We start from the raw sequence: 13,888 nt of genomic DNA, 5'->3' as shown, positions 1-13,888 counted from the left end.
GAGAGAGAGAGAGAGACAGCGTGAGCAGGGGAGGGTCAGAGAGAGAGGGAGACACAGAATCCGAAACAGGCTCCAGGCTCTGAGCTGGCAGTCAGCACAGCCCGACGCGGGGCTCGAACCCACGAACCGCGAGATCCTGACCAGAGCGAAAGTCGGACGCTTAACCGACTAAGCCACCCAGGCGCCCCAGCCCCCGCCATTTCTGTTCCCAATAAAGAATGAGTGGTCTCCAGATCTCCCCTTTCTAGGCCAGGGTTCTACCGGGCAAAGCCCGGGGATGACGGGAATAGGAAGGAGGCCCGGTAAAGCAATTCAAGCCCCAAGACCCAACTTTTGCCAAGGGCTCCAACTCTAGGCCTGGACACGGGGTTCACAAAGGTGACAGGCTGAGATGAGCCGAATACCTAGACAGCGAGGCCCTCTCGCCCTTTTATTCACTCCCCGTTCCGTTAAGTGCTGCGGCCCAAACAGGGGGTCAGGGGCTTAGAAAGAAGAGCCCACGTCCACCCGTTGGGGAAAGAAGACTAAGACTCGCCGCTCGAGACGTACTGCCAAAGTAGGTACCTGGCTCTGCCGGGCCGACGGCTCCGAACTCCTCCTCCTTCTGCGCCTTCGTGTCTCGAACTGCTTGCTGGGATTCGTAGTCCTTCCTTGAGTATCAGTCTGCCGTTCCCAGAAACCTTTGGGAATCATAGCAGAGACAGCGCGGGGCGGGGAGGAGGTAAAAGAAGCGCGAGGGCTTCTGGGTGTTGTAGTTCGAGGTATTCAATCAGCAAGAGATTACAGAGGAGAAAAATTGGATAACAAATCACACCATACTATTTGGGCCGTCCTGATTTGACTCCGATGAGATTTTCCCCCTCTGCAAGCCATCACTTGCCTCTGTCGTTCAAAATGACAAGCATTGAGATTCAGAAAAACTACAAATCCCATAAAGTGTTGCACGTCTAGGGCTTTTGGAGAGCATGGTCGGCCGCGGCGCAGGCGTGGTCTCAACAGTGGAGAAAGATGGCGGCCCCGGCGTTTACTGCGAGGTTATATTCTCTACTGTTCCGCAGGACCTCCACCTTCGCCCTCACCATCGCCGTGGGCGCCTTGTTCTTCGAGCGCGCCTTCGACCAAGGCGCGGACGCGATCTACGAACACATCAACGAGGGGGTGAGGGACTGGGCCATCCCTGACCTTGGGCCCACCTGAGGGGTGACTGTGGGAGTGGAGGTGGGGTGGGACTTAGTTTTCCTTACAAAGAGGGGTTAAAGCTATGGGCGTCTTCTGTCGGTCGACTGCCGTATGTCCTCTCCACCAGCTGTGAATCCCCAAACATTAAATGAGGTTAGTAGATCCCATTTGGGGGGTGGTGGTTATAAATAGATATCTCACCTCCCACATACCACTTGTTCATTTGCAGAAGCAAAAACTAAAGCCTAGTGAGAGCAAAGGACTTAACTAAGGCTACCCCATTAGAAGTCAGTGGCGAGTCCCACTGTCTCCTGAAAGTTTCAAGGGCAGATATGAGCGGGCAATTGTGAAAAGGACATTTTAGATTCTATGGCTGGCCTTTTCAGATTGCACGCTTCACCTCCCGAAGGCTTCCCACGCAGACATGGTAGTAATAATGGTTAAGAAATGGGAATATGAAATCAGAGGCCTGGATGGTAAGACTGGGCCTTGTCACGTGATAACTGTGGCGTTCATTTGGGCGAGTTTCTTAACTTCTATAAGCTTCATTCTTATCTGTGATATAGAGATGTTAATAATAGTAACTAGAGTAGAGAATTACTGTGAGGATTATGTGAGATACAGACAAGGTGCCACAGGACCTGGTAGGTGGTGCACTCAGAAAAATAACATTTTGTGACTTTCCTCAGGAGAACGTAGGTAGGGAATGACCATACCTTTTAGACTCATTGTGTGCGAACAGTGTGCTAGATGCCGTACACACTTTATATCATTACACTGTGGCTCATACTAGGGAAGGTCTCCTACAGATGGCCGCCTTGTTTCGCCATTCACTTGTGTTTTTAATTCAGAGCTGTCTGACCCTACAGCCTAGGCCGACTCTGCCCACTAATGCTGTACGGTCTGTGGCCTGGACAACTTAATGCCCCTCTGAAAGTGTTGCCACTGTTCCATCTCCTGAAAGCATTTCTGTTGGCCATTCCCAGTGTTTGGGAAAGGCATTTAGGTATGCCATCAAAACTTACCATTCTGTGCCTTTAGGAATGGAAATCCAACTAGTTCCTGACCCAAGAATCAAATATTTAAGAAACTAAAAAACAATTCAATTATTTGGGGCTATGCATTTAGGATCTCTTGAGTAATACCTGGGAGTTGAGAAAATAAGGCATCTTCCGGTCTCTGCTCCTTAATTGTGCACTTTTGAGCAGTTACTTCAATCTCTTCACCTCAGCTTCCTGTAAAAGAAAGATCATCCTTTCCCACTTAATTTTACATGGCAATTGATAATATCAAAGCATTTTACAAGTGTTTGGAATGTGCGTCAAGTCTAGTGTTGCTTCCATTTTGCCCACCCCAGCTGTCCAGACATCATACATGTTTCTCTCAAGCTTGTTTTAGAGACCAGGACAGTGGGAGTAGCTGTAAAACGTGAGAAACAAAACTAAAAGTTTGTGTTTTTAAAATGCAGAAGCTGTGGAAACACATCAAGCACAAGTATGAGAATAAGTAGTTCCTCGGAGACCTCTACCCAAGTCAGAAGGACCAGGTCCATCCACCAGCTGTTTGCCCAGAACCAGGGCCTCAGCCTGAAGATGATGCTCACATTACTCGTCACCGACCACCTTTAGCTGTTGGCAAGAGATGGCTTCACCTGACAGACTCTTTAACTTCTGTGTCTGAAGTACGTTTAATCAGTCATCAGCAAATAAATGTAAATTGTCCTTGAGACATGCTTCTGCATCTAGTGCTTTGTTAACTCTACCTGATCTTCACTCGTTGGTTGTGACCACTTCAGAGTTTTCTGCAAATATCTGAAGGGCAAGTTCCATTATTTCGGGTTCCCCATTAACTTCCAAAAAACTCTGGTTTGCAAAACATGAGCTATAATTGGAGGTGTTACTTTCCAACTCTTGCTTCTAAATCAGTAATTCCACTCTCTCTCTCTCTTTTTATTTTTTTTAAATGTTATTGTTTATTTTTAAGAGTCAGAGAGAGACAGTGCAAGCAGGGGAGGGTCAGAGAGAGAGGGAGATACTGAATCCGAAGACAGGCTCCAGGCTCTGAGCTAGCTGTTAGCACAGAGCCTGATGCAGGGCTCAAACCCACGAACCGTGAGATCATGACCTAAGCTGAAGTTGGACGCTTAGCCAGCTGAGCCACCCAGGCGCCCCCCTCTCTCTTTTTAATGTAAGCTCTGCATCCAGTGTAGGGCTGAAATTCACAACCCTGAGATCAAGAGTTGCATGCTTGATCCTGGCCTCCTGGCTGGCTCAGTTGGTGGAGCATGCAACTCTTGATCTAGGAGTTGAGTTTGAGCCCCATGTTGGTTGTAGAGATTACTTAAATAAATAAAACTTGAAAAGAGTTGCATGCTCTACCAACTAAGTCAGCCAGGTGCCCCAATAATTCCATTTTATTTTGGGGGCACCTGGGGTGGCTCAGTCATCGGATGAGCATCCAACTTCAGCTCAGGTCATGATCTTGCGGTTTGTGAGTTTGAGTTGCACGGCAGGCTCTATGCTGACAGCTCAAAGCCTGGTGCCTGTTTTCAGATTCTGTGTCTCCTTCTCTCTGCCCCTCCCCAACTCATGCTTTGTCTATCTTCATTTCTCTCTCAAAAAATAAACATTTTTAGGGGCGCCTGAGTGGCTCAGACGGTTAAGCATCCAACTCATGAATTTGGCTCAGGTCATGATCTCACAGTTCATGAGACTGAGCCCCTTGTTGAGCTCTGTGCTGACAGCCTGCTTAGGATTCTCTCCTTCTGCCCCTCTCCCCCAAATAAAGAAACATTTAAATGTAGTTAATACAGTCACAGATCCTGGCTCATGGACATAACTACTGACAGAGAGAGATGGGGGGATGTTTAAGGACCTGGAGAACCAGAAGATTCTTTCAGGAGGCTGTGGAGCAGTAAGGCTGTGAGGAAGGGGGGTTCAAGGAACATAGTACATTCATTCATTCAACAAATATTTGGGTGGCCACTCTGTGAAGCATTGTGGTAGGTGCTACCAGGCATGTGGTGAGAAACATGAGGCTTGAACTACAGGAGACACTGTAAATGCCAATTTTTTTTTAAAGTGTATTTATTTTGAGAGAGAGAGGGAAGGGCAGAGAGGGAGAGGGAGGGAATCTCAAACAGGCTGTGCACTGTCATCGAGGAGTCTAATGTGGAGCTCAAATTCATGAAATGCAAGATCATAACCGGAGCTGAAATCAAGAGTGGGGCACTTAACCCACTGAGCCACCCAGGTGCTCCTTGTAAATGCCATTCTGTATCAAATCTATATGGAACTTGTACTATGAGAAAGTATGTGTGAAGTGGCACCATTTTCCTGAAGGATATTTTGTACCTATGTATTACAGTCTTTAATGTGCATATCTTTGACCCAAGAAATCCCACTTCTGGCAAATTTTCCTTAAAAAATATGGGTACCCATAAGGGAAGTTCATCATGGTGTTTTTTATAATGGGAAAAATGAAAACAACATCCAAAATAAGAACTGTTGTTCAGGTGAAATATGCAGTTGTTGACAACCTTGTTTTAACTGGAAGATCCAACACATATATGGCAAAGTACCAACCTCACTAATACATGAAGTAGTCTTACAAGTTAATAAGAAAAAGGTAAATAACTCAGAAGTTAGTACAAGAAATACAAATGGCTACAGACATGAAAAAATGCCCAGTTTCATTAATAAACAAAATGGAATACTCTTTTTTGACTATCAAATCAACAAAGACGCAAAAGATTAGCAACCCCAGAGAATTTCCGTATCTGTGTGAGCTCCCCCTACGTGCATATGCATGCTATTAAATTTGGTTTCTCGAGCTCCTGGCTGGCTCCATCAGAAGAGCCTGCAACTTTTGCTCTTGAGTTCGAGCCCCATGATGGTATAGAGGTGACCTAAATAAATAAAATTTTAAAATAAAATAGGGGTGCCTGGTGGCTCAGTGGGTTAAGCAACCGACTCTTGATTTCAGCTCAGGTCATGATCTCACAGTTTGTGAGTTCGAGCACAGCATCAGGCTCTGTGCTGACAGTGTGGAGCCTGCTTGGGATTCTGTCTCTGCCTCTCCCCTGCTCACACACTCTCTCTCTCAAACTAAATAATCATTAAAAAATAAATAAATTTGGTTTTCTCATGTTTACAAAAAGGGTGTTGCCTGGGTGGCTCGGTCGATTAAGCATCTGACTCTTGATTTCAGCTTAGGTCATGATCCCAGGGTCGTGGGTTCGAGCCCTGAGTTGGTCTCCACGCAGAATGTAGAGCCTGCTTGAGATCATCTCTCTGCTCCTCTCCCCTGTTCATGCTCTCTCTCTCAAAAAATAAATAAAATACACATAACGAAATTTACCATCTTAACCATTTTTAGGTGTATGGGATATTAAATATACTCACATTGTGGTGCAGCCTCACACTGTCCATCTCCAGACTGTCCTCATCTTGTGAAACTGAAACTCACTACCTAGTCAATAGCTCCCCATTCTCCCCTTCCCCAGCCTCTGGCAACCACCATTATAATTTCTGTCCCTATGATTTTGACTAAGTACCTCCTATAAGTAGAATCACATAGTATTTGTATTTTTGTGGCTGGCTTATTTCTCTTTAGCATACTGTCCTCAAAGTTTATCCATGTTGTAGCATTTTGCTGAATTTCTTTTTTCACGCTGAGTAATATTTCATTGTGTATATATACATACACATACACATTTTGCTAATCCATCCAGTAGACACTTGGGTTTCCATGTTTATGGTATTTTGAATAATGCTGCTATGACCATGGGTGTACAAAAGTATCTTCAAGATCCTGATTTTAATTAGGTATATTAGGTATATATATATATATATATATATATAAAAATATATATATATATTGGGTATATACCAGAAATAGAATTACTGGGTAACACAGTAATTCTTTTTACTATTATTATTAGTCAGTGTGCTTTTTGTTTTTAAAGTTTAGTTTTGAGAGAGCACACATGCATGTGAGCGGAGAGGGTCAGAGAGAGAGGGAGAGAGAGAATCCCAAGCAGGCTCCACACTGTCAGCACAGGGCCGATATGGGGCTTGATCCCATGAATCATGAGATCATGACCTGAGCCAAAATCAAGAGTCGGGCTCTTAACCGACTGAGCCACCCAGGCTCCCCTAATCAATGTACTTTTAAGTAATCTCTACAGCCAACATGGGGCTCGAGCACACAAACGCGAGATTAAGAGTTGCATGCTCTTCCGACAGCCAGTCAGGCACCCCAAGCATGTATTATTTTTATAATAGGAGGAGATTAAAATGAGGCTGCCTTTGGGGCACCTGGGTGGCTCAGTCGGTTAAGTGTCCGACTTTGGCTCAGGTCATGAACTTGTGGTTCGTGGGTTGAGCCCCGCGTTGGCGGGCTCTGTGCTGACGACTAAGCTCAGAGCCTGAAGCCTGCTTCAGATTCTGTATATCCATCTCTCTCTGACCCTCCCCTGCTCATGCTGTCTCTCTCCCTCTCTCAGAAATAAATTAAAAAAACATTAAAAAAAATAAAAAATAAATTTAAAAAAGGAGGCTGCCCAGAGAGGGTGTGAACACAGACAAATACAAAATGTGAGCCTCTGGCCCTGGCTCCAGGCCTAGAACCCATTGCTCGGAGGCCCCAGGATTCCCCTTCCTGAGGTCAATGAGAACTTGTCCTTGAGTGGCACTGCCAACTAAGAGCTAGGCCTTCCCAGAGCTCCGTGGGTGGATGTGTCCCACAGGTGGGGGAAATAAGGATTAGCACCCTCCTCAGACTGGCACCAAGAAGCTGTTTATTACTGGAAAAAGTTTCCTTCCCCAGCTCAGCCTGAGATAGTTCCTGGAGTCCAGAGCTGAGACAATCTTTATGGTTAGAAAGCCCCAGGAACTTCTCACCTGTTCCCCTCGGACAGGTGTTAGGAAAAGCTAAATGCCTGGGTACCTCATAAAAGTAGGTTCCTCTTCTGAGAAATTGGTCTCCAGTATAACTCTGAGCAAGCAGGACCACTCTCGGCTAAGGATATTGGAGCTAATGTCCTGTTTCAAAAATCTCTAGAAAACTGATAGAAACCAGTCATTTGGTCATTCGGTTAGTCAACCAATACATCAACCAATACATAATGTATTGAGTGCCTACACTGCCTGGCTCTGTTCTAGACACTGGGTATAGAGTGGAGAACAAGAAAGATCCCTACCCTCATACAGCTTACATTCAAGTAGAGGAGACAGATGGTAAACAAATTAAATAAGTACTTCAGCTCATGTTAAGGGCTATGAAGAAAGTAAAACTGGGTAAAATATAGGGGGTAACTCAGGTTTAAAGAGCAGTGTGAGGTGCTACTAACTAGGTAGCTAGTGAGGGAACATGTATGGTCTTGTAGGTCATGCTAAAAGAGTGTGGATTTCATTCTAAGAAGAAAGGTAAGCCTCTGGAGGGTTTCTGATTAATAGCTTACACTTCTCAACTAGTTGCCATGAGCCAGGCATCATATTAAGTGCTTTGCAGTTTGTGTGTCACTTTACTTGAAACATAATCCAAGAGGTCATTTTATTATTCCCACTGAATTAACTCTAGTGAGGTGTAAAGAGCACTGATTTCAGAATGGACAGCACTGGGTTAGAATTCAAGCCCCACCACCTACTGGCTGTGTGAATTTAGGCAAATTACTTACTCTCCCTGAGCCAGTTTTCTCATCTCTAAAATACGCAGCATGGTATTGCAGAATGGCAGCTATGATTCTTGTTATTTCTGGAGATGTTGTCGTCTTGGAGGGGTGTCAAAGGGAGTCAGGATTACTGTGCAGTAAATCCTCACCAGGCTGACTGCTTAATTAACCCAGCCAGGGGCTATCCGGGCTGACACTCTAGGGCTGCCTGCCAAGGTTCAAAACTTTTCAGCTCTGGGTGGAGTCCAACTTGTCCTGGCAGCTCAAAGAAAGGCCCAGCCCTTGGAACATTCTAGACTTTTCCCCCGGTAGACACAAGGATGCTGCCTATCATAGGCTAAGTTCCTCAGGAAGCCAACTCTGGGCTTAGTGTGCAAGAGGTTTACTGCTCAGGTCCATTGAATTATTTTTTTAATGTTCTTTATTTTTATTATTATTTTTTTAATTTGAGAGAGAAGAGTGTGGGAAAGGGGGGTCAGGGGGGAGGGAGGGAGAGAGAGAGAGAGAGAAAGTCTCAAGCAAGCTCCATGCTCCGCGCAGAGCCCAAAGCAGGGTTAGATCCCACAATTCTGGGATCATGACCTGAGCTGAAATCAAGAGTTGGACGCTCAACTGACAGCCACCTAGGCACCCCCATTTAATTTTTTAAATTAATTTTTTATTTGAGTGTAGCTGACACACAGTGTTACATTAGTTTTAGGTGTACAACATAGTGATTTGATAAGTTTATACATTATACTATACTCACCACAAGTGTAGCTACCATCTGTCATCAGCTATTACAGTATCATTGACTATATTTCCTACACTGTGCCTTTTATTCCCATGACTTACTCATTCCATAACTGGAAGCCTTTATCTCCCACTCCCCTTCACCCATTTTGCCCCCCTGCTTATCAGGCCCATTTTATACCTACATCTACTCCTTGAGACTCTGCAAGAATGGATCTGCAAAGTAAAAATAGTTAGACATGCAAACTTGTGAAGATTTTGGGCACCTGGGTGGCTCCGTTGTTAAGCATCTGACTACAGCTCAGGTCATGATCTCACAGTTCATGAGTTCGAGTCCCACGTCAGGTGAGCTCATGACCTGCATCGGTGAACACGAGCCCTGCTTTGGGTAAAAACACAAGCCCTGGGTGAGCCCCACTTCTCTCTCTGTCTCTCTCTCTGCACCTTATGGGATCCTCTCTCTCTCTGTCTATTTCTCTCTGCAGCTCTCTCTCTTGTGCCCTCTCAAAAAATAAAAAATAAAAAAATAAACTTGTGAAGATTTTTAAAAATTATAATACCCAGCCTGAGCAAAGATATAGGAAGTGATTTTTCTCAAATCCTGTTAGTGGGAAGACCAATGTGACAGTAAAAAAACTTGACTCAGCAATTCTAAGAACTGACCCTGAGAAAATAATCATGGATGTGGACAAATATTTAGCCACGAGGTTGTTCACTGTAGTTTAATAGCAAATAATCAGAAACAACCAAAATGCACAGCTACTGGGTTGACTAAAGTATAGTCTGATAGAATAGCATTAACCCCTTAAAAAGGACAAAGACTAGCAATGGAAACATGTTCACAATGTCTAACTGAAAAAATGGTGGCAGTAACGTGTAGTATGATTCCATTTTTGGAGAAAAATTCCTTTTTCCAAAATAATGTCGGAAGGATACGAGCTAAAATCTTAACAGCAATTCTTTCCGGATGGTGAAACGTTCTTTCTCTTTGCTTACTTATGTGAACCACACCGAGAAGCATGTTACTGTTTTTGTAATAAGGGGGGGTGGGGGGAGAAGCAATATAAGTGATTAAAAAGTAATAGATTCCATCCCATAACTCAGCCAGCCCTTCCAATAACAAGGAACAAGGACTGTCCTACAAATGAATTTGAAGCCTTGCGAGGAAAGGACAGAAATCAATGAATTTCAAATGTCTGAGCAATGCGCATAGTTGGAGGGAATACAAATTCCTCAGGCAAAGTGAGGGTGATGGCAATTGCCTTCGTACGAGCAAAGGACGAACACTCTGCACAGGGGCAGACACCAGCACACGTAGAGGATCACACACCCACACGCAAAAATAGCTGCCTTCTCTAGGCACTCACCCAGGGCCAGGCCTCGGCCTGGTGCCACGAACGTACCCTAGGTCACTAGATTCTCAGTTGCAGGTGGGCGCTGCTCTCCACGCCATTTTATAAGTGGAAAATGAGGTTCAGAAGGGTTAAGTATTTTGTCTAGGGTAACACAGCTAGTGAGAGTAGAGCAGAGGTTCAAATACAGCACAGTTGACTCCCGAGGCTATGCTCATAGCCATAGCTCCACACGGTGTAAAAATCATTTCTCTCTCTTCACTGGGGCCTTGGCCTGATATGCTTGGATTTATACACAGACTGAATGCCAAGGGCAGACTCCAGCAGGCATCAAGGACAAGGCAATGATGGAATGCAGAGAAAGTGTCAGCTGGGAGCCACTTGGCCGACAGTCTGTGAATACAGGGGTGCTATCTATCTGCTTCTCCTGGCCCATCCTCCCTTCATAACTCCTGCACAGAACCTTCCTCAGCTGCTCTGGACACTTCTTCTCCACTGCACCCTTATGAGGCTGCCAGATCAACTCCCCTGCTCAAACACCTTTGATGGCTCCTCACTATAGGTAAGACCAAGTTCAAATTCCTTGGCCTGACATTTAAGATCCAAGCTACCTCAAATCTCACTTTACAAACCTTCCAAATACGGTCCTTGCTATGGGTCCCTTTGCTGTCCTGTCTTCTGCCTAGGCATGGATTACCGAAATAGCACATGCCTGTGTTTGAATTCTAGCTCTGCTACTCTCCAGTCAAGTGACCCTGTCAGGCAGGTTGCTTCCTCTGTGTGAGCCTTGCTCTCCTCATGTGGAAAATGGGACCGTGATGGCAAAACCTCACAGGGTGTTTGGGAAGATATGTGTGAAAATGCTTGTAATGTCCTCAGCACATGCCGATTAGGGGTGGTTTTGTTATGTTGCTACAGTGAGTAAATAAAAGGGGGCTCCCTGCACAGTCTTCAGGACCAGTGCCTAATTAGCATATTCAATCCACAAAATGCAGGCTGAGAACTTTGGCCATGACTGTACAGCTGAATCATCCAAGTGCCCTACCCCTTGTCCCAGCTGTTTTGAAACTGGGATCCTGACATCCTTTCTATCCCCCTAACGCCCGATCACTTTCTTGTGCTCCCCTGTGTGTGGCTGGGATAATCTCGTTTTCTGTGTCTCTAACTAACACTGTTTTAAACTCCAGCAGACTTGTGCATTCCTCCAGTAATCCTTATCTCTTCCCCACACCTTTAACCATGTAACAGACTCCTGTCTGCCTCTATCTATCTTCCTCCCTTCCAGATGTCTGAGCACATTTCTGTCTCCCTCCTGTAAGGGCTATCAACAGAGAGGCCACTTCCTGCCCTGGGGCTGCAGTTTTGTGTGATGCCTTGTGTCTGCAGCTCACTAATCTTTCTTTATGAAACACCTCTTTCAAACTGGACCCTCTAAGGGGCATCCCTTCCTTCCATTAGCAGACAGGGGAAACTACTGCAAAGTGGAGATTTGGAAAATATGTCCTGCCCAACTTCCTACTCTCATCTCCTTCTCCCTGCTCTTCCGTCAATGGAATGAGTTGATTTTATAGGTTGTATTAATAGATGTATGGTATTTAGAACAAAGGAGGTGACAGGTCCTCTTTTCCATGCTGAGCCAACCACGCAGGGATTAAGTGTCCGCTACAGGGAGCAGGAAAGCCAAGAGGCTGAAAATATGGACTTTGGAGGCTGGCAAGCCTCAGTCTGAATCTTGACTCAGCCACTGCTCAGCCATGAATAAGTGGCCAAACCTCTAAATGAGACTTACAATTACACCTATTACATGGTTTTGGTTCAAAGATTCAGTGAGGTAATTTCCTGTCCCACAAAGCTAAGCAGGGTACCTCCCCCTTGCTCCCAGGGCACCTATCACATGCTTATCAGGCTGGATGGTGCCCTTCTTCTCTTGCCAGCTCCTGTGTGTCCAGTTCATCCTGAGACCAGAGGCTTCTGGGAGGACCGCCCTAGAGGAATCGGGGCAGCCGTGCTGAGAAGGTGAGAGGTGGAGTGCACAGAAAGCCAGCTGGGACACTGGTGGGAGGCCCCTGCCACCCTTCTCTGGGGTCCCTGTGAACAGGGCCCTGCCAGTTCACTAGCCTGTCTCACAGCGGGCCAGCACTGCACACCTTATCCCACCAGCATCTCAATTTAGAAACAACTGTGGCTCAGAGAAACGAAGCCACCTTGCTCAGAGTCACAGGGCCAGGGAGTGGCCGAGGCCGGCTTGGTTCTGACCCTGGAGCCCAGGCCCTGCTCTAAATGGCAAAAGCCTAATAGACCACTGACCATTCAGAGGACCCTATTACCCAAGAAAAAGTTCTGGCGTGCCATTGCATGTTACTTGGAGGTAATACTCTGGGGGAAGAACCAATGCCTTTCTGTGTAGACCTGTCCCGAGCTGGGCAGTCTGATTTTCCAGCTGTGACAGGCTGAACACATCCCTGTAGCAGGTCCTCATCTGTCGCCCCTCTCCTGTGACAGAGGTCACCGGGAGCTGGGGCCTGCGCTCTGCCCATTGGATCTGTCGTGTGGCACCTGATAGGCCTCTCAGAGGGAAGGAATAACAATCTCACCTTCTAAACAGCCTCCCATCCCAAGCGGTCCCAGTGTGACCATGCCAGGCTTCTCTAGAGGCAGGGGCCTTGCGGGGAGGCTGTTTCATGACAGAACTTGCTCGTGGAGCCAAAAGCTTTGGAGTTCAAGCTGTTCCCTGATTCTGTCTTTCTAGTAGGAATGGTCAGCAAAAATCCAGACAGAGGCAGCTCTAAATCTTTTCCTGGCTCTGGGACCCCAGCATTCTATTCTTGGAAATGTGTCCACTGGAAATAGGTGATTTGTGCAAAGAAGTTTCTGGCAGGGTGATTAAAAGAGAGAAGTGGAAACTGCCCCCAAAGCAAGGTAGACAGGCAATTTTCTTCTCTCCTATTTGAGTAAGATTCACCAATTTCAGAGTGCACCTTCCCTCCATCTGACCATCACAATTACCCATGACCATAAGGCAAGAGAGGGTAAATGATCATTCCCATTTCATGTCAGAAGAAATTGAGGCCCAGAGAGGCCAAGTAAATGACCCAAGGTCACACAGCTTGCTGAAATTTAGGGCCTAGACCCCAGCCTCCTGACCCTTAGTCCAGTGCTCTTTTCACCACCCCAGGTCACCGAACAAAATAACAATAAAAAGGATGGGCTTGTGAGGCTTGTGAATGTACATAGGAAAGAACGCAGAATAAGCAGATCAGACGACAAGATGGGAGACAGGGTGACAGCCTGTGTGTAAGCTCTGCAAATAAAATTCCGAAATGGATGGGAATGGCTGGCCTCCATCCCACTGGGTGTCCCCTTTCGGCCAGCCTCTTCTGTGAAAACCACTTTAAGAAGGAGAAAACCATAATTACCCCCTTGGGATGGCAGAGCACTTAAGGGACCAGTCGGAGTGTCAAGGGTGGGCTCACACAGCCAGAAAAACCATATTCAATGTCATAATGTCATAGTTGGGAAACTAGAATTAAGCGCCTGTTATTTTTGTAATTCAGACCACAGAGAGCAAAGCTTGATATAACCTCCATGGCTGGGAGAGCATCATGGAAGCCCAGTGAATTCTTAAGTAGAGCAAACCTCCTCACTCCCAGGGGTGGGGGAGTGGGTAACTGAAATCCCAGGGTCTGAGATTGTTGGGAGTTTAAATAGGTTGAGAAATTCTGGACAAAATGCCCTTTAAGGCTCTCCCAGGTCTGCCAGCTGTGTAAAATTCTCTTGATGATTATTGATTGTTGGGAGAAAATTTTCAGTGTGATGTGCAGTTTGAATTTGATTCTCATTTTAAGATCCCCCCCCCCCGCCGCCCCATACACACACATTGGACTGGAGATAGTAACTTTAGACTGCATTGTTTACCTTGCTTAGGCTACAGGTTGGCAACAGCAGCCTCTGG

At 46.0% G+C, this 13,888-nt stretch overlaps 2 protein-coding genes across 4 annotated transcripts in view; one reads left to right on the top strand and one right to left on the bottom strand.

Moving 5' to 3' along the window:
• The window catches only part of ZMAT5 (zinc finger matrin-type 5), a 29,606-nt gene extending 28,925 nt beyond the window's left edge, over positions 1-681 (bottom strand). Inside the window, exon 1 of one of the 3 annotated variants that reach the window (XM_077761626.1) lies at positions 565-681. The gene's annotated coding sequence lies outside the window, so the exon portion shown is untranslated. The remainder of the gene's footprint in view (positions 1-564) is intronic. The other 2 variants (XM_077761625.1, XM_077761627.1) reach the window with 2 other exon arrangements.
• Positions 682-969: 288 nt separating this feature from the next.
• Positions 970-2,905, top strand: UQCR10 (ubiquinol-cytochrome c reductase, complex III subunit X). Its single transcript, XM_077761629.1, has 2 exons — positions 970-1,158; positions 2,648-2,905. The coding sequence occupies exons 1-2, from the start codon at positions 1,009-1,011 to the stop codon at positions 2,687-2,689; spliced, it is 192 nt and encodes a 63-aa protein (XP_077617755.1). The 5' UTR covers positions 970-1,008; the 3' UTR covers positions 2,690-2,905.
• The last annotated feature ends 10,983 nt before the right edge of the window (positions 2,906-13,888 follow it).

Source organism: Crocuta crocuta, unplaced genomic scaffold (genome assembly GCF_008692635.1).
Source record: "Crocuta crocuta isolate KB4526 unplaced genomic scaffold, BGI_CrCroc_1.0 scaffold348, whole genome shotgun sequence".
Classification (NCBI taxonomy): Eukaryota; Metazoa; Chordata; class Mammalia; order Carnivora; family Hyaenidae; genus Crocuta; species Crocuta crocuta.
This window is presented reverse-complemented; position numbering and strand designations above follow the sequence as displayed.

Coding starts and splice junctions, on each gene's coding strand:
- UQCR10 (XM_077761629.1), top strand. CDS start 1,009: ATGGCGGCCCCGGCGTTTACTGCGAGGTTATATTCTCTACTGTTCCGC. Junction 1,159..2,647: donor ACGAACACATCAACGAGGGG/GTGAGGGACTGG, acceptor TTTAAAATGCAG/AAGCTGTGGAAACACATCAA.